This window comes from Tachypleus tridentatus, chromosome 7 (assembly GCF_004210375.1).
Source record: "Tachypleus tridentatus isolate NWPU-2018 chromosome 7, ASM421037v1, whole genome shotgun sequence".
Lineage (NCBI taxonomy): Eukaryota > Metazoa > Arthropoda > Merostomata > Xiphosura > Limulidae > Tachypleus > Tachypleus tridentatus.
This window is the reverse complement of record NC_134831.1, coordinates 37,631,550-37,655,814: the sequence shown is the minus strand read 5'-3', so window position 1 is coordinate 37,655,814 and position 24,265 is coordinate 37,631,550. Positions and strand designations below refer to the sequence as shown.

Genomic DNA, 24,265 nt, shown 5'->3' with positions numbered 1-24,265 from the left:
CCTGGCCAGGTTACTTTGAAAGTTCTTAAACATCTAATTCTTATTTATTTGAATGATGGACTTTGTTTATTGCAGGTAAAAAGTTACATCTGTGACTCTACAAAGATTGATATTCTTTTTCGTCCATTACACTGTGATTCTAAGATCAAAGTAAAATTTTCGTCGTACGACTATTTCTACAAATTGCCTTAATGTTAAACCAAATTTAAGTTTAATTATATTCGCATATTTGGAAAATATCTAGAACCATAAAAATAAAGCTGCAGATGTCACTCAAAACAATTACACATTAACATAAAGAAAAAGAGGAGCACACGCGTCGTCTGTCAGGCTGTTCTATTAATACTTCAAAATAATTACAGTCTTTATTTTATAAACGAAATGAAGACTTCCAGCAGCTAGTTCTTTGAGCTCTAACACACGATAATATTTGAAGCAGTCACTCATACATTCTTGTATTACCTAATAAACTTATTCATTGAAGATAGAATTACGAGTGAATTCTTTAGTTTACGTGAGAATTGTAACACAAACTAATTGAGGCACTACAGAGTGTGTGTGTGGGGATCTATTTAAAAAAAAAAATTTGGTCTTTTCTTCATTACAAACTTGTTGCAAGTAAATTGCACAATACACAAAGGTATTTGGAAAAAGTGATAACTGAGAATGGGTGGTCTTACCATGACAGCTTTGTAATGTCTGAAATGAATACGAGGGCTGTTCAAAAAATACGCGAACTGACGTCATAAAACAAAATGTACTTTATTTAGAAGTTACAGGTCTGGGACCCTTTCAAAGTACTCTCCTCCCCAACGCACACACTTATCCCAACGGTGTTTCCACTTGTTGAAACAGTCCTTGTACGCTTCTTTTGTAATGTCCTCCAGCTCCTTCGTCGCATTTGCCTTAATCTCGGGAATCGTCTCAAATTTTCTTCCTTTCAAGGGTCTTTTGAGTTTGGGGAACAAGAAAAAATCCCAAGGAGCAAGGTCAGGTGAGTAGGGGGGTGGGGAAGAACAGTGATCGAGTGTTTGGCCAAAAACGCACGAGTTCTGAGGCACAAATTTCGCAGCAACGCGGTGCATCTTCAATTTTTCGGTCAAAATCTCGTAACAAGATCCAACTGATATCCCACAGTCTTCAGCAAGCTCCCTGACAGTCAGACGTCGATTTGCCCGCACCAGGGTGTTGATTTTGTCGACGTGTGTGTCGTCAGTTGACGTGGAAGGACGTCCAGGACGCTCATCATCTTCAATGGACTGTCGACCATCCTTAAAACGTTCATGCCACTTGAAACATGCCGTACGCTTCATAGCAACATCACCGTAAGCCGTGTTAAGCATAGCAAAAGTTTCAGTCGCAGATTTTCCAAGTTTAACACAAAATTTCACCGCAAGTCGTTGCTCCTTCAGGTCATTCATTCTGAAATCCGCCAAACGAAAAAATCGCACTTCACTTAAAACCGCGTAGCTAATACACAAATGAAGATATTTGCAATCGGGAAATGGCGTCGTAATCAGCTGATCTGTGCGAACCTAGCGGATTCCCCTGGAACCAACTGGAGCCGCACAATTCAAACAGTCCGCGTATTTTTTGAACAGACCTCGTATGTATACTTTGTGATTATTGAAACTAATACAAATTAACACTTTAAAAAATACATACATGAATATATATTACGTAAATGTGTTTATTAATATCTGTATAAAATGTAAGTAACAAAATGTACATGTAACAGTAAAATCGTGTGTAACATTTGTTCATGTCTTGTGGCTCTCAAACATCTGAAGTTTATCATATATGACTCTTACGTTAAGCAAGTTTGGCCACCCCTTTTATATAGTTTATTACACACATGATGCAAAACAATTGTTACTTCACTAGAAAGAGTCACAGAAAATTTATATACTTTATTGAATATATGGCAAGAGTAAATGTTACTTCACTGAACAGTGTGTCATTCAAACCTTCTGTAATGTATTATATAGGTAATGATACAGATGAACATTGCAGGATAGTGTCAGACAAAGCTTCTATAGTGTATTATATACATAATGATAGTTAGGCTTTATTTCACTAGACAGAGTTTCAGATAAAATTTCTACAGTATATTATATACATTATGATAGATAAGTTTTATTTCACTGGACATAGTTCTAGATAAAGTATCTACAGTATATTATATACATAATGATAGATTGTCCAATGAAATAAAACATGAGTTCCAAAGAAAGTTACTACAGTATATTATATTCACCACTAATATTAAACACCACTAATAACCTATAACAGTTTACAACCATCATAGATTCTTTGGTTTTTTTTTCAGTGAAATTATACATTTTAACCCTTTTACTGCATTTTACAATTAATGTTGCCTAAAAATTGTCTTCCAAGTTGAAAAAAGTACACAAAGAAGAGGAAATTTGTCCAGTATCATGTGAGATGCTTCATGTTAAACAACTGTTGTAGATTGCCTCAATGAAGGGACAAATTTCTTCTTTCTAGACTTTTGTTGACTTACACACTTAAAGTGAAGAAAAATTTTAGGTGACTTTAGTCACAAAACACACCAAAAGGGTTGAGGAACAAAGAGAACTTACTAAATAAACTAACAGCTAGTCTGATAAATAATAATTAAATTTAACAGCATAGTCATATAGTATTGAAACACCTATAAAATATATTTTTAAGTTATTAACAGTGATTAAAGGACTACATTAAAATGTAGAAGTTATTTTGTTCTACCTTCATAAGATGATCGACTGTCTGTTAGTACCTGAACTATAATTTTATGGTATCATAACCCTTTGTGCTGGAACCCGATATGTGTTTCTTCCCAGTGAGCAGTGTCTGTTAGTATCTGAACTATATCTTTATGATATCAGAGCTCTTCATTACATTAGATTTATATATGATTAATCCATATAACCTACTCATGAAGACATAACTGTAGTTGATTTTGGATTTAAAGCAGTATTTTAAAGAACACAGAGAACAAAAGTTTCCAAATATTCCAAAACTTCCATTGATATAGAATGGCATACTTTATGTTTCCTAATCAAATGTGAAATTAATTCTTTTTGGACCTGAGTGGTATCACTGACATACCCTGATCTTTTCCTTCTCACATTCAAAGTACTTAACCAAACTGAATGAAACATAAAACAAATATACCAGTACTACTTACTTTCAGCTAAATTGATTATTAAAATTTTAATTTGATATACTGTATAAAAATAAAGAACATTAAAAAATACTTTATTTTAGAATTACAATTGTATGTTTAACTGTTGATCAGGAAATCAAACTTATTTATCTAATCAGTTTGAACTTTGAAGATATTATTTAACATAATTTATTTTGATTATTGCAGTATTCACCACTTCCTGTTATAAACTTTAAAAATATGAAAAAAACCAACAAGGATATATCAGCGAGCTAAAACCTGACTTTTTAAAATGGTGTAATCATTACATTTCTCAGGTTAAGTAACAATGTGTTTCCTAAGAATGTTCTTGGTCAAAGTAAATTTATACCTATTAAATGAGGGTTATTTACACTAAATTTAACAGTAACATTTAATAAATAGGAACTTGAGTCATTTGAATATTTGTTAAACCTAACTAAGCTTACCTGACGTCTAGTCAGAGAAAAAATTTTTCAGCTTTTAAATAAATATAAATTAACATTAAAATATTTTCATCAATGAAAACATATGTTGTTATCATAAAGACCATATACAAAGAATGAAATTCAAATGATAAAAAAGGCATGAATCTGGTCAGAGACAAAAGCTTGACACCTGTTTGATTTTTCTTTGTGAATTATAGTAAATACATGTCATGAAATATCAATTCTAAAATAATTTAGACCTTTTTAAACAGTCAGAATTATCATTCTCACTCATATTTTGAAAACTGAGAGGAGCTCTGTGGTTTGAGTTTAGTTAATAATGATTCATTCGTATGATACTGATATAAATAAGCCACTTAAATAACTAGTTTTATATCATAACTTTAACATTTGTGTTTAGAAATGGAAAATTAAAATTTTCATGTTTATCTCAAGTATTCCATACTCAAGGTAGGTATATTTTAAACTACCCAGGTTTGGAAAAAGATTTCAGAAAGGAGTACAAGACAATAAACAGTGAACTTACTTGGCTCAGCCCAATGCGGTATGAAGACTTGTCAAAATCTAAGTTCTCGATCAGTTGTTCTACTGCTTGTTTGTCATCAGAAATTTGCCTTCCTGGTTGTTGTTCTGGTGGGGCCAATAATTCTACTCTTCGACGAAACTCACCATACATCAAGTGCTCAGGAAAACCTGAAATTGTTGTCTTTTAACTACATTTAAAATACATTTAAAAATGCAACCAATTACTTTAAAAAAAGATCCATAAACATCAGACCTTCATTGTAACATACATCATTATTAGTTCTTTCAACATACAGTACAAAAACACTGCACTGAATGTTTTACTTTTTAAAAATATAAAAAGACTTAGTACAGCATAGCCCAATAACAAAAGATGGTTCAAACTGAGAACATCATGATTTTTTTAACAGAATAATATTCAAAATTTAATTGAACAACTATATTCATAATGTTTGTCATCAAAACACAGTTTAGAATTCAAATTCTTGTGTTCCTTAAGTTTTAATTTCAGAAAGAAATATTTAAATAAGTCCTTAATCTTTACTTGTCTGTGTCATGTGATACTTTTGCACTCTGAAGTGCCCACCTGAGATTTTCTTTCTATCCTTCTGCGATATATCTGAGAGTCCCACTAATTACAAACATATACTGTAGATATTTCTGTACACATTCATCAGATTTTATAAAATTTACGAGTCTTGTTTGGGTGGTGAAAAGTGTTAGACTGACCTTCAAAAGGTCAATCCATAAATTGTTTAAATATTTCAAGGATTGTTACATTATTTTAATTTAATGTACACAATATCATCTGATAAGATTTAAAACCTCTTTCTTGATTCACATTCATAAACAACTGGTTGTTTTCATTTTCCTTTCAAGTTGCCACTGATTACTTTTTCTCTGGAAAATGAACAATTTAGTGACAAAACTGTAATGAAAAAATAAAAAATGGACTCATTTAACAAACCATAATTTAAAATTATGCTTTATACAGTATTTACTGTTATACAACATTAACTACACATAATATCCACTTTTTCTTCCTTTTTTAAAACAATTTAACTTCCATGATGCCATATCGTAAATCGTTTATAACGTTTCATGATGTGAAGTATTATTTTTATTTTGTTATGAAAATTGAAACATGCTATACAGGATGTTAATCTAAGTAAATCATACAAAAACAAGTTATCAAGTAATAAGGGTTTACCTTGTTTGTACACTCGAACAGAGTCTATAATTTGGGCACCTCTGAGCTGAGATCTCAAGAGAGGGACATTTAAAAGGAAATCCTCACACCCTGAACTTCGTTTCAGGATTTTGCTTCTATGATTCCAATGTCCAGCATTATGTTGAGGAAGAAGACAATGAACAAAGTGCAGTTGACTTCGGTTTAATATGTCTATTAGAGCATCCTTTTGGTAGAAAAAAAAAGCACTTTAAATAGACTTCTTACAACATTTAATACAGTTTATAAACATGGCAATATAGTTACATATAAACTACAGATACACACATTATAACAGTGCACAACAAACGTGTTACATTCATTATAAAATCAGACTTACAGAAATGGCAGTTCATCATATCTTACAATGAATCTTCCCCACAATTATCAGTTGGCATGACCTACCATGGTATATTTAACTTGGAGGGGTAAAGACCGTCGTTTTACTCCAGCTGTTGCTACAGTTTGTGTGCGCCGTATGCTGGAGGTTCGCCTGAGAGTGGCCGAGTCACTGGAGCCAATTGTACCAGTCATTGTTGAAGAAGGTCCTCTTGAAGACACATACAGCTGGCTGATATAGTCTCTGTATTGTTGATAAAAAAACATCAAACATTTATTTATTGGCTTACACATCTGCATAAACAAATTTCTTTACTGTTTAAAGTGTTTATCAGTCTTTATCTCCCAACTAGTCTTTAGTTTGTTTCTTCACTTCTTGTAACTCAGATTTTATATGAATGTTGTTCATTCTCTGATTTAGATGAAGAAATGTTGAACGTTTTATTAGTAGTATTATAGTAAAGCATCAGTTTATCAGATATTTAATCATAACTTTACACAATTGTTTATATAGAACCTTGGAAATAGATAAAACATATTATCAGTAGATAACAGTAACTCACCTCTGAGAGTCCTGTAGCAGAGGACTAGCCTGACGAACAACTGGATGCTCCCTACAAGCTTTTAACCAGCCTGCTGTGTTATACGTAACTGGGTTGGTTCCTTGTAAGTGTTGTAATGTGAACAGATGCAGATGAGGTCCCTTCTGTAACAGGTGTCTCTTTTCTGCTTGAGAGTAAAGATGATTATACTCCATTTAGTTACATGAAAACCAGTAAATTATTACTTTTAGGATCCAGAGAATGAAACATGAGGTTAATTGATGCAACCCCTTCATTACTGATCTGCCTAATGTTATAAATATTCTTAAAAAAACATAGATAATTCTTGTCCCCTCTATCATGACTGTTGTATTCTTTCCTGTATATGCCATATTAGCATGACTTCAGTGACAAAACCCAAATATATAATCAATCCAATATCATTCATTACTTTTCTTTACCCAAAAACCTTTTTAACTATTTAAAACCTTAAAATTACTCTTATCTAGAATGATACTGACCTGACTGACATCTCACATCAACTTTAATTCCTATTAGATTATTTTTTTAATACAGGTTAGACCTATTTATAAACATAAAGTGGAATTTATTATAATAGCCACTTGCACATGATCAACATGACATTTTTCTATAATCACAACTTGCTGTTTTTTCATGTATTAATTTTTACTACTCTGTCATCATTCATAACTATTACAGTTTAAAAGTTACTTTAAACATTATAGTTCAGTATTTTATGGCAATTCTCTCACTATTAAGGTACCTTTTGTATTACTGTGAGCAAAAATTCGTTCAATGAAATTTTGTTCTGAAGAATTAGGAAACATAGACTCTTCATCTAACAACCACAGCAAACCTCTCTGTTCCTCTCTCAAATTAATATTTGATGACCTGCTAGGCCCTTGCTGTGGTGGAACCTGATCAATCAGACTGACCATTGGTTCTGGTGTTATGTTCAGATAATGGTCAGAGTCCCAGCTGATGTTCTCCTGTTAAAGAAAATGAACCTCAGACATTAAGTAATCATGAAGCAAATATTCAACATAACATGCTCATCAAATGTTGTTTAACACATGTATTTAGTTCTTAGTTCAAACTGGAATAAGGCAAGACAAAGAAGGGAAAACTTGCTTTTGGAACAAACTGCACTCTAACAAAAAACATACATGTGGATACTGATTTCAACATATTTTTACGCTGGACTGAAGAGGATACATTTATAAAATAACCACATTCTAACAAAACAACTAACAGGAGTAACAGTTACATTTTTACATTGAACAGAAGGAGGAATGTATGTAAAAAAAAACTATATTCTATAAAAACCTTTAATTGGACAATATTTTATTTTGTCTTTTTGATCCAATATGACTGCAGGAGCAATTTCAAAATGCCTTAATTCAGCAAATTTATTTCAGCACACAATTTCATCCTAATAAAACTTAATCTACTTTAATAACAAAGGTAAGAAAAGGTCACAGGTTGTATATGCATATAAAGTATACTCAGTTATAAAATAATTAACTTTTGATGCTTGATGAGTTAAACTAGCTATTCATAAATGTTGTCCAGATAACGATCAAGACATCTTCTGAATTTAAAGCATAAAACATGGGTAAATCAAGATACAAGTGCTGTCAGAAATCTTTTTACTGGACAATACAAATATGGCAAGTTCATTGAGCATTTAATTCTCAATGTAATATGAAGTTCAGATTAAACAAAAAAACTCACATACTTAACCTAAAAGGTAAATTAACTCACAAATTTTAAACTAAAAAATAAGCTAATTCTAAGATTTTTTTTAAATCTCTAATCTTCCAGCTTGAAGAAATGATTATGAAGGTTTAACACCCAACTGTTGTACTTCACCTCATGAATCCTGAATACAAAATTCAGAAAGTTTGATACACACCTAATCTAAACTCACTCATTAACTCTTGATTAAGAAATTTGGAAAGGATAATATACAGCTGATATAATTTATTCTGTTTGAGACTGAATGTGAAATTGGGAAAGATTAACCTGACATAATTTATCCTCTTTGAGACTGAATTTGAAGTTAAGAAAGTTAGACAAGACCTGAGTCAACTACTTTTTGAAGTACACTTTGGACATATAAGCAGAGATGCCAACCATTACGATTTGAGCGTAATCATTACGAGTTTGGTGTATACATTATGACTATACGCTCATACAGATAAATATTATGGCTTGTTTCAACTCCCAAATTATTATATATTATATAGGCCTGTACAATAAAGTGATAAATTGTTCCCCCAGGGCTTGAAAGGGGTGAAAAGAAAATTTCTAGTGAGATACAAATAAATTTTGATAATAAATAAAAGACATAGTCCAAATGGCTACTTGTGATAATCATGTTTGTGCTTGAAATAATAAAAAATATTTGTATCTCCAACGTCTATCAATAGTTTGAGTGCAGTGCTTCTCCATACTGGGTATGTGGGGGAATCCATAATTATGCCATCAGTGCTTGTCAGCCAATCAGCGCTTGCGTAGATGGGTATTTCTCATTTTCTAAGTGGCATAGAAACACCAATGTGATCGTTCACAAGATGGAAAAAAGAGGCCTTGTTCACCAGATTGTCTTGTTTCTGGCAAATCTAAAAGGACTAAAACTGTGAATCCAAAATTTAGGAAAGAGGATAGTACAAAATATCTGGTCATTGCATCAAAAATCAGTGACAGTCATGCGTTTTGTACAGTTTGTCACATCAATTTTTCTGTGGCACATGGCGGGATAAACGATTGTTCTAGACATACAAAAGTGGCATCTCACCAACAAAAGGCTGAGGCGAAGACAAAAACGATGCAAATAACAACATTCTTGAGTAAGAATTCAGAATATGAAACAATAAATGCAGAAGTGATGTTCATGTAATTCATCACTGCTCATAATTTACCCCTAGCTGTAGCCGATCATGCAGGACATCTATTCAGAAAAATATTCCCAAACTCTGATATAGCAAAAAAATATGGCTGTGCTAGAACCAAAACTACAGCCATTGTACAAATGTTGGGTTGTGAAGATGACAAAATGATTTCCAGCATACTTACTAACAGTGTTTACAGTTTAACCACAAATGGATCTACAGACATGGATGACTCAAAACTGAATCCAGTGGTTGTATGATATCTTGACCCTTTGCTTGGAAAAATTGTTTATTCTCTTTTGACAATGGTGGAATGGAAAGAAGCTTCAATGGGAGAAAATATTTTCAAGCTTTTGGACCACGAACTGACAAAGAGGAAAATTCCATGGGAAAACTGTCTTAGTTTTTCTTCAGACAATGCCTCAGTTATGTCTGGTATAGATAAAGGTGTGACTGGACACATCTCAAGACGACAGCCTAGCATTTACTTCATGGGCTGTGCCTGTCACCTCATGAATATTGCTGCCCAGAAAGCTTCCAGAGAACTGTCCTGCCCAGTTTTTGATATACTGATAGATATCTACTATTTTCTGGACAAAAGTGCTAGCAGAAAACAACATTTCAAATAGTTTCAAGGATTGTATGACAAGGAAAAAGAAAAATTCTGCAAATTGTTAACACAAGATGTTTATCACTCGGGGTGTGCCTCAACAGAATATTGAACATGTGGAAGCCATTGAAAAAGTATTTTCACTGTTAAAAGGAAAAAAATAGATTCAAAAGGATCTAAACATGCAGCTTAGTCAGGCAGCAAGACTTTAACAGTCAGGATATCCTCTCAGCCACACAGGGACACACTCAAGATATCCTCTCAGCCACACAGGGACACACTCAAGATATCCTCTCAGCCACACACTCAAGATACCCTCCCAGCCACACAGGGACACACTCAAGATACCCTCCCAGCCACACAGGGACACACTCAAGACATCCTCTCAGCCACACAGGGACACAAGACAACAGTCTCCAAAAGCAGACAAAGAAACATTTTATATAACTCAATATATGTTTAGGCAGTCCGATCATGAACCAAAGAAGAGACAATCAATGAAACAAGAGAAGAAAATGAAAGCTAGCAAGGAAGTAACCAAGTAAAGTTATGTGCAAAGCAAGTTAGATAAGTTAACAGTTTTCTTGGACAACAAAATGAACTTGTTATTTTGTCTTTTTCTTCAGTCTGCAATTCCTCTATTTGAGCAAGCCAATTTGATATTGCAAAGAGAAGAACCTTGCATATACATTATGCATAGAACTCTGATTACACAAGTTTAAAAATATACTTGTCAGATATATCAAGCCAGAATATCTTGAAGGCAACATCACTGAACTTGACTACAACAATGAATCCTCACACAAATCTGATGAGGCAGTCTCTATTGGAAATGCTGCCAAGGAATACATTTTTAAATAAGAAAAGGACCTGGACCTGATCAGCTTCTACACCAGTGTCAAGAAATACTATATTGCAGCTACAATTTTCATGATGAAACATTTCCCTCTAAATGATGAACTTCTGATTCACGCAGAAGTTGCTGATCCAAAACTGAAAGTCAGCAAAGATTTCTCTTCTCTATGCTTCTTCACAGATATCCTGTCCTTGTCAATACACATGAGCACGACACTATTGACTAGTTGGAAGGGCAATATTTGAACTATCAAATTGATACTTTCTCAGAAACTGTCCTTCAGTTGAATGTTGACAAGTTTTGGGTTCAGCTGTCTACAGTCAAGGATGGAAATAGCAACCAAAAGTATAACATTCTGTGTAGGGTTATACTTGGAATTCTTACAATCTTCCATTCTAATGCTGACATTGAAAGGATATTTAGTTTAGTGACTAAAAACAAAAGCAAGTTCAGACCAAACTTGAGCGCCCACAGTTTTGAGCAGTATTATGACACACAAGATGTGTGTGCAGTCAAATGGACATTGCTGTTATAACTCCCAACCATCAAGACATTCTCATGAAAGCAAAGGATGCAACAGCTGCAAAACTATTACAATAAGTGTCATAAACATGATATAAACTAGTCCTTACACAAAGGCTTTTTCTGCTCACTGTTTGTGCATGTTCAATATTGTTTTACCAGTATGTTTGTTACTCTTAATGAAATAAAAGACATAATTTCAAAAGAATTTTTTAAATTTATTTATTAAATACACAATACACAGTAATAAATGAGCAATCTATAGCAGTAATAAATAATAATAGTTATAATAATAATATAATAATAAACAGGTTAGAGACATTGAGCAGACCTAGTAGCTGCAAATGATAAAGGGCTATGTCTACAATCATTATGCTCAGACATTTGAAATAGTTGGCATCTCTGTATAAGTAAGTACATATTTGTTCTTAATATTTCCTTTAAACATCTTGATTTGTGCATGCAAATATAATTTTATTTATTAATAACCCTCATGTACATGGTTATTTTAGACACCAATTCTTCTGTATTTTATCTTTTAAAGATAAATAAACTATGTACTGTATATGATAAACAAGGATTTATATATAGGTTTTCAGCATTAATATTTCCTAGTATAATTTTTTGTTCATTCTGAAAGTTAAAACTTAACACTATACATACCTGTGTGTATCTGTCCTCCTGAGCTTGGAATGTAGCTTTATGGAATAGTAGCTGCAGTCGTTCCTGACAGTAGTTATAAAGCAAGTCCTGCAGCTGTGATCCCGAGTATTTGTTACACGAAGCAGGATTTTGAAACCCAGGAGCATCAAGCACTTGAATGCTTGCCATTCTACGACTGCTGCTACCTGCTAGAGATCTGAAAAAAATAGCTTCTTGAAAGCATTATTTCTTACATCAGTTAGGACTTGTAACACTATATAGCTGAAAATCTGAATTAATGTAAAATAGGAACAGAACATGAGCTGGAAAAGAGAAGTGAATGAACTTCTGAAGTTGCTTTTCTTCCATAAGTGATGTTTAAATCTGAAGAGTGAAACATGTAAAATGCACATTTTTCCCTTATTTTGTATGAATTAATGTAAAGCCAGTTTTCAGTATATTTAGACTTCCATTTCTGCAGGGCCCTTACTTAGCAAGATTTATGCTTTAGTATACAACCTATAGATGATGTGATTGATGGTTTTATACTGTTGAATTTTATTCTTTAGTTTACCTTATGGATACTGCTTTGCTATTAAAATTTTCTTATATTTAATCTTTTGTAATTTTTTCTTTACATTCCTTATTTTTGTGGTAATTGGGTGTCAAGTTTGTGTCCTGGTATGCCAGAGTTAAATATTGGAATGCTATTTCTTCTTATATTGTAACTGTTATGACTGATGTTTTTTTATTGTTTAATTTTAACCTTAACTTTATGGGTGTTGTTAAAGTAGTAAATGTTTTTTGCCACTTGCCTCTTATGTGAGTGTAGTGTTCTGAAATGGAATTCTTTCTCTGTGTGATTTTTCACAGACACATGCTTTGCTAGACAGATTTTTCTTTCAGCATTTTGTGGTGAGACTAATACATTTCTTGACTTTCAAATGAGCTAATTTGAACTAATGTGATTTCTGAATGGCCAATATTTTTTCAGTGTTATGAAATCTTCTGAATTTGGATGATTATTAGTGTGGACACATAACTCCTTAAGTGACCATGTCAGTGGTGCCTGTGTTTAATTTCATCTACATAACAAGCTTAACATATTGCGATATGCCAAAGAAATCAATGAAACAAACTGGAACTTAATGGTCATGATCATAACAGAATAACGTGGAGATGAATATCAGAATTATTCCATCCATTATTAACAATGGTTGGCATGTCTGTATTACTGTATCACAATGTGTATAGGAGCTGCAAAAGATGTAAATTTATGTGAGCTTCTGATCAGAGTAAGTTATCTACTTAGAGCAAAAATAAAGTATACCTGATAATGAGTATAGATAATTAAATATAATTATTTGAAGTCCTTACTTAAAAAGAATAGAATTCATTATTTTATCAGTTAAGTATCCTCATTTAGGATTTTTACTAAGCTAACTGTCCCTATAATAAACTTATAATAATAAAATCAAATATGTTAAACATTCTAACCAAAACTGTTAATAAAAGAAATAACAAAGCATACTTTACTTACAAAACACAAAACAAGTAACAGGCAATGGGAAGTAATAAGTAAAGTAAGAGCTGAAAAGTAGATGTACTAAAATCTTAGAAAGTTCAATAATAATTAATAATAAGACTTATAAAAGAGAGTTACAACATGAATATACTGACAAATAAAATAATCAGCAAAAATTAATGTAACTTAACTCATGATTAATTACAAGATGGAGAAAAGATAACAAATACTTAAACTTCATTTACAAATGACCACAGTCTCGCTAATAAAGGCATCATCACTGTTATTAATAAATGTGAAACTACAACTGTCTTGTTTTTTATTAAATTCTCTAATTATGGAGTTTAACCAAGCATTGACAGTATCAAGTATGAATTATTAAACTGTAATTCCAAACCATGTACAGAACTATTTGACAGCTGGTATTAACTATATATATAGTAAGAGCTCAAACTACAGGAGATAAACTAATGGTAGTCAATACCTTAAAACAGTTCAACATAAAAGAATTTATTAACAAATATGACTGATGTGCTAAACTTTACTATAATCTTTTGAAGTGAGGTTTGTAATATATTAAAATTATTATCTAAACGAATGTACATCTGCAGTTTGTGGTTTAAAGTTGCCTCTCACTATTTCTCTACATCTGTTGCAAGACATGTTCATCAAGATATAAAGGTATTATCAAGTAAAAAATGCATGACCTGCAAGAATTTATTTACTGTGAAACAGAGGTAACTGTTGTGAGTGACAGTTATAGAAAGTTTTGTGTTTACTGATGCAGAGAATTAACTAACCAGTTATTAAAAGATTTTTGCATTGTTAATGAGAAGGTCATCTTAATTTTATCAATACAGAAATGTTTGTATTGTTATAACTCCAAAGCCTTTAATTTTATATTTATATTTAATAGAATTACTGATTATAATATATGAATTAATACCAGTTCTCTCTCTAATAATGTTACAATATTCCTTTAAATAGTCATTAATGTAAAATAAACACTTAATTCAGGATGTACCTTGTATAAACTTTCTTCAGTGCACATCATTTTTTAACTCTTCCAACACAGATTTGGTCAATTTGATCCAGCCATGTGACCTCTTTGTACTCATTCAAAACCTTTATATATATATATTTGTTACAACTAACTTTTAATATAGGAAATATACATCTTAACAAAATCTGGGAGTCTTTCAGTTAGCATTATAAGTGTTTCGCATACAAAAATCATATTTTTTACTGAAGTACTTTTATAAACTACAATACAGATTTATCCATGAATATATTGAGTATTTGTTTTGACTTGTCTGTGTGTAAAGTGATTTTCATGTTAAGTTTAAAAATACTTTTCTCCCTTTCAAAAATCTCAAATTTCCTTAGTGTAATCCATATAACCTTTCAAATACATTTTAAATGTTTGTTTTCAGTGAAACATTATATTTTATGGTATTTTTCTCTTCCCTAATTCTAGTTCCAATACTAACTATATCTTCTAAATTGGTTTAACATGTTCATACACTTCTTCACCTACAGATTTTAATGTTTTAAAATCAAAACTAGTTCTTTAAATAAAATCTTAATATAGTTTATTTTACAAATAAAAATAAGGTTATTGGTTGCTTAACCTGCAGGAGTGATGATGTATCTACAATGTAAATAATATAAATTCTTATCTTTTCTTAACTACAACTTTGCTGTTCACAGTAAATTTCTTTAAATATGTATTATGTAATGATGTAATAACTTTATTCACTAACTTTCTAAATATGTATATTTTTAACTTTACTAATTACTTGTTTGGTGCATTTACATTCAATTTTTTTCCACCTGATACTCTAGATCTTTACAATTTAATAGTTGGAAATCTTTAATTATGATGTCAGTGTTACTGACAGTGACAGAATAAATGTAATGCAATGAATTACATTCACACTGTGAAGATAACATAATCATTGAGTAGTTACATAACATTTTATTACAGTTAAACACTATTACCAATGATCCTTTCAGAAGAATTACTATTACTTAGTAATTTTGTAATGAGTTCTACACTTTGATAAAAAACTGTAAAATAAAGCTTATGTTTCTTTAATAGCTATAGTTGTTTCAGGTTTAAGTAATGATATGTAGCAAACATAGCTAGTCTGCACTGCTCACCAAACCAATCTATTTATGTTCAACTGAGCAAAAACAGTATGTTTATTATCTGGTAGCCCTCTGGTAAGATAGTGTTTAAAACACTAAACATTTTACTTCTGGGTGGATGTATAGGAAACTAGTTACATAAAATGTGGATCCTGTTACACTTTAATGTGTGAAAGCTGTAAGCTGTAGTAAGTGTTGAACCTGAGAAGTTATAATGTGTCCGAAAGCTGTAATGTCTAAGTTATAGAAAGCATTCAACCCACAAATTTATAACGTGTGTATGAAAGCTGTCACACCCATAAGTTACAACAAGTACGTGAAAATTGCAATATCATAAATACAATGTGAGGAAGCTATAAAGTTACAATATGTGTAGAAGATGTAAAGTTATAATGTATGAAATCTGTAACGTGTGGAAGTTATGCAAGCACCTAAAGATATTAGTGAAAACCAATTTTAATAAACCTGTGTCAGTTTCAAAAAACATTCTCTAGTTTAAAGCTTTGTTATAATAAATGTAAAAACTAGAAAAATTTGGCAAAAGTTGTTTAAAACAGTTAATGATTTATACAAGTTATGTTAATGTCACATAGAAATGATTCTATACAACAATTATATGATTAAAATCTGAAATTTAAGTTTGACTGTTTAAGTTTAAAACAAAAATGTTTATTTCAAAAAAACACTTACTTATATATTTAAATCTTCTTTGACATGGAAACTGCTGTTAGTTGTCCATATTGCCGAAGGAAAAATCAATTTTATTTTGTGAATAATGTTAAAATTTATCACTTAGATATTAAAATGTAATGTTTAAAATTTAACATGAAATATTATCCTTCAGTTTTATCATTTACATAACCAACACAAAATCAGAAAACTTACCGATTAATAAGGGTTAGTAGCGCATGAAATACTTCACTGTACAAGCCCGCTACTAAAGCTTGAAGGGACTCCAAAGCATCATTCATCACATCTACATTTCCTGATCTAGGAAAGAAAGTTCAGTTTATCAACAAAATATTATTTAGTTTTCATAAAGCATAAAAAGAGAAAAAGAAATTACGAAAATTGACTGACTATCATGGGGAAACAGATTAAACTTAAATACCAAAGTACTAGTCTGTCCCCCAAAAAATTAAGAAGACAAGTTGTAACAAAAGCAAGTAGATCAAGATTCTAAACACTCTAACAGTCCTCAAAGAGAGCAAAATAGTGCTTTCTGAAACCTATGACAATCTTCAAGAAGTAATAATAACAATACTTTCAAAAAGCTGGGACAGTCCTCCAGAAGATTGGTTGGTTGGTTGGTTTGGTGTTTTATGGCATAAAATAACTAGGCTATCTGCACCAAACATCTGGTAAAAAGTTAAAATTAAAGTAAAATTATTAAAATTCATATGAGGAATTTAAGGTAAAACAAAACAAAGTTTAATTTTTTAATTAAAAATATAAATATCATTAAAACCAATTTTTATATCTAGTTTACAGCAGTAAGAGAAAAACTACAGTAATACAAGTTGTAAAGGACTTTCTGAAGCATAATTGTCATTATTATAACTCGACAGAATGACTCGTGGGTAAGTTAAACTATTAGCATTAGTCACCTGAAGTTGCCCTTTCCAGTTTTGGTTTGGAGTTATTTAACATTACGGTCATTTTCTAATTTCAAATTGAACTAGATGTACTTTGATTCTTAAAAGGGAATCATATTAAAAAAATCTAATGTATAGATTAAAAAAAAACTTAAATAGCATTAAAAAGATTAATGGCCTTTAAGAAACTAAAAACATTTCTAAGGTAAACAGTGTCATCATTGCCAATAACACTGTCTAACATTCAGAATAAACCTTGGGATCTGAATGTTACACAGACAACACATTGGTGCATCAGTCCCAGCTAAAAGCAAATGATGAGTTAAAAAACTATGACCAATGCATAGTCTAGTTAGCACAACTTCCTCTTTCCAATCCTTATGGAAGCAAGATGGCCAAATTCCAATAGAGGGTTTTATTTGGAAAAGCTTGTTTTCACATTGCTCACTCCAAGTTGACTGCCAACTGGCACGGAGCCAAGCCTTCAATAGAGGACCATAGTCCATGTATGAAATAAGCATAGCAGTTATAGTGCCAGAGCAGCTAGATTTAGCTGCGGTGTCAGAGAGCTAGTTTCTGCGAATACCAATGTAGCCCAGTATCTAGAAAAACTGGATAGAAGTAGATGCTAAAGAGAAATAGGCCAGTCAGTTTTGAATATCAGCAAGAACAGGGTGTGAAATAATGTGAAGCAATTCCAGGGCCAGTAGAGAACTAAGCAAGTCAGTATAAATAGTGCAATTTGAGTACAGCTTGGCTTCTCTGTGATCCAGGGCAAGAGAAATGGCATATAGGTCAGCAGTGAACACAGAAACTGTAGAGGGGTTTCTGTGTGCAACCACCAAACCCCAACAAACCATGGCAACACCCACACTGTCACCTGTTTTCAAACCATCTGTATAAATAGGAAAGGGAGGATGGTTCAAACGATGTTCAGCAAATAACAGAGAGTGTTTCCAATTGGGAATATCTGCTTTTCTCAGATGACTTATTATAGATAGTCTATAATAAGATTTGGGGACTGTAATAAGCCATGGTGGGATGGGCTGACCAGTGGATCCAGCAATGTTATTCAAGGACAGACCTAATTCATCCAACTGAACCTGAATACAATGGCCAAAAGAAGCAATAGCAGATTGTCTGTTCTGAAAAAGCATGGCCCACCAAGGATGGAAAACACAACTCCAGGTGGGATGCTTCGGTAAGGAACGAAGTTTTGAAGCAAATAGTAAAGACAGTTGCAAACAGTGGAGGTACAGAGGTAGTTCATGAGACTCTGTGTATAAGCTCTGAACTGTAGAAGAGTGGAAAGTCCCTGATGATGAATAAGGTCCAGCATCTTCAAGGCTGAAATCCTGGCAGAGCCATAGACCAGTGATCCATAGTTTAGTTTTGATCAAATAAGAGCACAAGCATAGAACATCAATCCACTCCTCAAGTGGTGGAAGAGAGAACAAGGAAGATGTTCAGTGCTCTTGTACATTTTACCCATAGCTGCTTGATGCGTGGTATAAAGGTCAGCTTACATTCAAAGGTAAGCCCCATGAACTTTTTCTCAGGGACCATCACCAAGAAGAAAGTATAACAATACTTTCTAAAAGATGGGACAATCTTCAAAAAGAAAGTAGAACTATAGTTTCTAGATGCTAGGAAGTATTAACAATACTTTCTAATAAGCTGACCATGTGTTGTTTAAGGGCATGATAAAGTGAGAAGTTACTGCATTTAAATATGACCAAAATTATCAATATACATAAAACAACTTCATTAGATATATACATTGATATATATAACATGAAGACCATTACTGTTCATCTGGAAATACCAATACAAGTATATAAACATATACATATTTAAAAACTTCACAGTTGCTGTACATGCAGATATATTCAAACAGCACTAGACATACCTGTATACCATATTATGACTACATATGATACCACAGCTGTCACCTCACTGTGACATCAAGTGTAACACTACACACATGTACATACTATTGTAACTTACAGCACAAAATCATAATTAAAACTTGAAACCAACCTTGGAGAGTTCTTTGCAGAACCTAAGAAGTCAATACTAAAAATAACCTTCGCTAAGTCTTCTACTGAAGTGCCTAGCAACGATGCAGCCTTTTGAGCACTCTGGGGTCGAGCAAACTGGGCTTTGTTCGAAAGTGCTGTTTTTGAAACATAACAAACTTTATAAGTATTAATGTTCTTCAGAGATTTTTAAAGCATTATTTACCTTTGAAATAAACAAGAGGATATTTGACATGTAATTCACATCTTTCAAGAACTACAACCATGCAATATTTATAATTCCTTAAATCCTATTTCCTGTATTGGGTCCTACACATTATAAAACTGTCTGAATAAGCACATAACAATATAATACACAATGTATATAAATATTTAAAAATGAGAACCATAAAGCATTCTAAACTAAAAAATATCATCACACTTTATTACATAGAGAAATTCATTATTAATAGTTTGTGAAATTAAAACAGGACAGTGTCACACATAAAATACATTAACTTTATGAAACACAAAAATACCAAATATTTAAATTCTGTATTAAAAACAGATCATTGTTAAAGGTTTGAAACTTCTGGTTTTTAAAAACAAGTACATTACCTATTTTGCAGTTCCTGTACATTATATGCAAGTTGACTAGAAAGCCATAATAATGCTATAATAATTTACCCAAGTGTTTAAATCTCTGTACAGAAAACAATTAATATAAAATATCAATTGATATTCTATTGATTGTAAATAATATAGTATTAAACATCAGAGAGAACTTTGGATATTTCTGAAAGACAAGATATAACAGGTGAGCATGGCAAGAGAGGTCTGATTTTGTATTTGATGGATGTGTAACTAATAATATTGAATGCTATAAGAATTATGCTTTGAGTGATTATAATATCATAATAAGTAATTTACGTTAGAGTTCATACTGCTTGGAGTTGTGGTAAATAAATTAAAAAAGACGAGATACCTAAGGAAAAAGTTGCAATTTTAATACTGGGGAAATTCAAGATTTTTTATATTGCCTTATGAAGTTAAAAACCTAAAACTTGTATACTATTAAAAATTCAAAGGTATACAGTAACACTACCAGATGTGCCCTACCCATAATACCTGTTGAATGACATACAGCAACACAACTAAAAATGTTCTACATGTACAAGTTTAATGTCACATAGCAATTGACCTTGAAATGCTGTACTCATACAAAACATTTAAGGACATACACCAACACACTAAATGTTATACTCCTGCTACATGTTCAGTGACAAAGTATCATTATTTGAAATGCTCTATTCCTACTAGATGTTTAATGACACAAGGTAACATTCCTTGAAATGCTATACTCCTGCTACATTTTAGTGACATAAAGAATTCCTGAACACTATGCTCTAGCTACATGTTTTGCGATATAAAGTCACAACCCCTGAATACTATACTCTTCCAACGTGCTTAACCCTATGTGAACAGGTGGAGGTCAAAGTGTGAAAGCCATGACCTAATAGACAGTACCATTCAAATTATTATTATGCATTTCAGCCAGAGCTATCAGCAAATAATTTTACCCTATACTGCTGATTTGGTGGCAGTTAATGACAGAGGAAATACCAGGTAAAGAAGAAAACTGCAGATATGTATTTCTTAAGTTATGAAAATGCAGAGTGCAAACTAAATGATGAAAAAAGTACTTTTATCCTTCACACAAACATCATCTTATGCTCCAAATTGTCAGGGTCTGAGTCATACCAATGCCATAATTTCACAAACATATCTTCAGTACAAATACTTTTGTAACATACCTGATCTTGATGGATTCATATTACTAAAATACTACCATATTTTCTGTATATATACTCAGTAAATTTTGAGTTATACTAAACATTTCTTCTCCAATGGTAGACCATACTCATTTCATTAATTATGTACAATAACAGCTTTTTTCCATTTTACTTTACATCTGCTACATTTAATAACATCTGGCTATAAATTCTGAAATGTCTCACCCTGCTACATGTTTAGTGATATAAAGTTAGTCATTCATGTAAGAGTATCAATAATAACTAACACCTGACTAAACACTGCATGAAAGAATATAACAGTGAGCATTACTGATTCTAATAATATGATAAACATGTTCTACCACAAGATACTCCAGCAGCTCCAAGATGATATATTGCTGCTAGGATACTCCATATAGCCTTTGCTTCTGCATCCTGAATAGTCAAAGTCTGCAGAGCTGCACACAGAAAAGCCCAAGACAAACCAGCTCTGTGTTTATCTTCAACCTAATGTTTTAAGAAATACGACTTGTTTAATTTCAAAATATTTTATTGTACAATAATGTTTCATTTAATACCAGTTGAACACTTTACTCTCAGAAACATCAACTTTCCATATTTACAGGTTATAAAATCCACAAACACTTTATAAGCTCAGGTATAACACACAAAGTAATAAACCAAAACCATAAAAATGGTCTTACTTTCTGTAATGGTGACATAAATATGTTTGGTTCTTCCACATTTTCCAAATGAAGCTCTTTTCTATAACCAAAATAGAATAAAAATGTACTTCTAGAAGATGAATGCAAACAGACAGTTTATTAATTTTCAAGAAAATGATGTGTTACAACTTAAACAAAAATGAAACTCCAAGCATTCAATTCATAAATCCAAACAATGAAAGAGATATTTTTTTATCTTCATTTAGTGCTTTTATGGCAATAAAAATTATCATGAAGCAACTGTAATTATACTGCATACTTCTAAAACACTATCTATGGTTTACTTACATAACACACATTACTAAGTACATTTACAAGGATGATATACAAGATAAGACACAAAAGATAAAATCATTTTTCTAATGGTAAACAACATGACTCCAAGTTACACATCTCCAATAATTTGATCACTTGCAGAAAATAAATTTACTCTTACAATGCTAAGAGGGTTTTTTATTTGAAACTACATCATGAGTAAAAAAATCAAATATTATTTCAAACAACTTTCATTTAACACTGTAGGAGCAACTTTACAAAACATGCCTAGAAATAATACCTGGTTCTTGAAAACCTGATACACAAAACATCTTGATTTTCATTTCAACAAAAATATTGAGTTTCATAACTTTCAGGCATCTACTGAAATAATAAAGTACTTCAATAACTAAGTATGATGTACACAATAACTCACTGGCTTAAAAAAACGTGTAGATGAATGTGCTGCAAATGTGTGTATCACTAACAGTTATTTTTATTGTGTTAAGATATACTGTTAAAATGAACACTTGTCACTATTTCTTGAAAAACTGTTTCACCACAGATATACTCAATGCACTAGGGAGGTCAATTTCAACTGATGTTTCATTTCAACATACACCTAATCCAAAGGGGTTTAGGAGAGATGAAAGCTGTAATGTTCTTCTATACTTGATATTTTATCTTAGAAGTTGAATATCAACATACATCTACTGTTAAAGAATAAAGAGGGAATTGTGGTAGTCATGAAGTTAACATTTCCTTAATTTAAAAATATATTTCCAGTAATACTGATCTTATAGATATTACTTGACTGCCATGTTTTTTTTCCTTTACCCATTTGAGCATCGATCTGATTTTTTTCTCACTTGCTCCAGTCTTTTATACCTCACTCAATTACTCTTGCTTATAAGCACCTCATTCAGAAAGTTATTTGAGATTTATACTACCCAAGTCTCTAACACTGAATTTAGTGAGGAGGAAAGGTGAGAGAGTGTCAGTGGAGTTAAGTATTATTGTAAGTACATTTTCCTAAATCTAAAATTTATTTCTAATAATACTTACTTCCTCTCCAACTTATAGCTAGAATCCCACATTGAGAAGGTGGAGAAACTGGTAAGGGTATTATCCACACAGAAAGCTTATGCACAGGCCATGGGTAAACCAAAATAAGAGCAGTGCCCTGGTTTGGGAACAGCACTACATCCATAATATGCATACTTTTCAACCTTAGCCCAGTTCCTGTATCAAAGATGGAACTGTCCCTGAGTTATCATCACTATAAGCCAGCCCAACCAGAAAACTGAGACTTCACTACTCAGGGTTGGGATTACAAGGACTTGGTCCCTATATCCATCCCACATTGGTGGATAGTGCAATTGGATCACAATGTTACAGATATACGAGTGGATCCCACTTGCAACCATTACTTACATTATACTTGCAACCAGAATTATTAGCAGGAAGTGAAATAACTATGCTCAATGAAAGATCCAGGTTGGGACCACTCCATGACTGGAATGATGAGGAGATGACCAATGTATTGAATCTACATTGATCAAAAAATAATAGGCAAGCATCAAATATTAACCAGTATTACAAACAGGTTCCCACGTAAGCTGGTAAGCTGGTGTCACTCCTACCAACATCTGGGAAAAGTATCTAGGAATCTAGGTAGGAGGGTCCCCAACTTCTTCCTCTTCCCCAAGAGTAGAGAAATTCATTCTGACACTTTGGAGGAAAAGTCTCTGTCCACCACTCCAGTGACTGGAAACCAGATGTGGTAAGGACTTCCTAACTCAACTAGTAGAATCTGAGGGTAATGCGTATTGGGAAGTCATGAGGAACAGTGCTCTGAAAACAGTGAAATAGGTGAACCAAGTTCCCTAAATTTTAAAAATCAAACCAACCTCAAGTTATTCAATACAAAAATCATCAGGGATGGACAGGATCTCCTCATGCTTTATTTGTAACAAGCCACAAGTGGCAGTCTATCATAGAACAGTAATATTACCTGGTCAGTTACTAGATGGTATTATGAAACACCTCATTTCTGCAGAGCCTATTGCAACCTGTATAATGTATACTGAATTAGTAGTTGCTAGTGCAGAATTGGTATGATAAAAACACACCTGCCTGAGCAACACTTCCCACAGAGTAAGATCCTGTGAAAACAGGGTAAGATACCCTAACAAGTAAAAATAAAAATACTTACCCCTCTAAATAATCTAGCAGAAATGGTTAAGATAGCTATAGAGGGTAGGCAAAAAACCCCAGATGAAGAGACTGCCCAATCAGGCATAATAATGTGACATACAAGTATTCAAGGAAGTCCACATACCAGTCCACACAACAACCTCCAACAGGCAATTCAACCAGACAACTAAG

The 24,265-nt window shown here is 32.4% G+C and overlaps 1 protein-coding gene across 2 annotated transcripts in view; it reads right to left on the bottom strand.

The window, feature by feature from the left end:
* The window catches only part of LOC143255454 (unconventional myosin-XVIIIa-like), a 100,117-nt gene that overhangs the window by 47,921 nt on the left and 27,931 nt on the right, over positions 1 to 24,265 (bottom strand). For both annotated transcript variants that reach the window (XM_076511154.1, XM_076511156.1), the window contains exons 8-17: positions 21,602 to 21,662; positions 21,260 to 21,404; positions 19,127 to 19,262; positions 16,377 to 16,481; positions 11,837 to 12,032; positions 7,055 to 7,280; positions 6,292 to 6,454; positions 5,795 to 5,972; positions 5,372 to 5,576; positions 4,163 to 4,329 (exon numbers count right to left, since the gene is read on the bottom strand). In XM_076511154.1, coding sequence (XP_076367269.1) covers positions 4,163 to 4,329; positions 5,372 to 5,576; positions 5,795 to 5,972; positions 6,292 to 6,454; positions 7,055 to 7,280; positions 11,837 to 12,032; positions 16,377 to 16,481; positions 19,127 to 19,262; positions 21,260 to 21,404; positions 21,602 to 21,662 — 1,582 coding nt within the window. The remainder of the gene's footprint in view (positions 1 to 4,162; positions 4,330 to 5,371; positions 5,577 to 5,794; positions 5,973 to 6,291; positions 6,455 to 7,054; positions 7,281 to 11,836; positions 12,033 to 16,376; positions 16,482 to 19,126; positions 19,263 to 21,259; positions 21,405 to 21,601; positions 21,663 to 24,265) is intronic.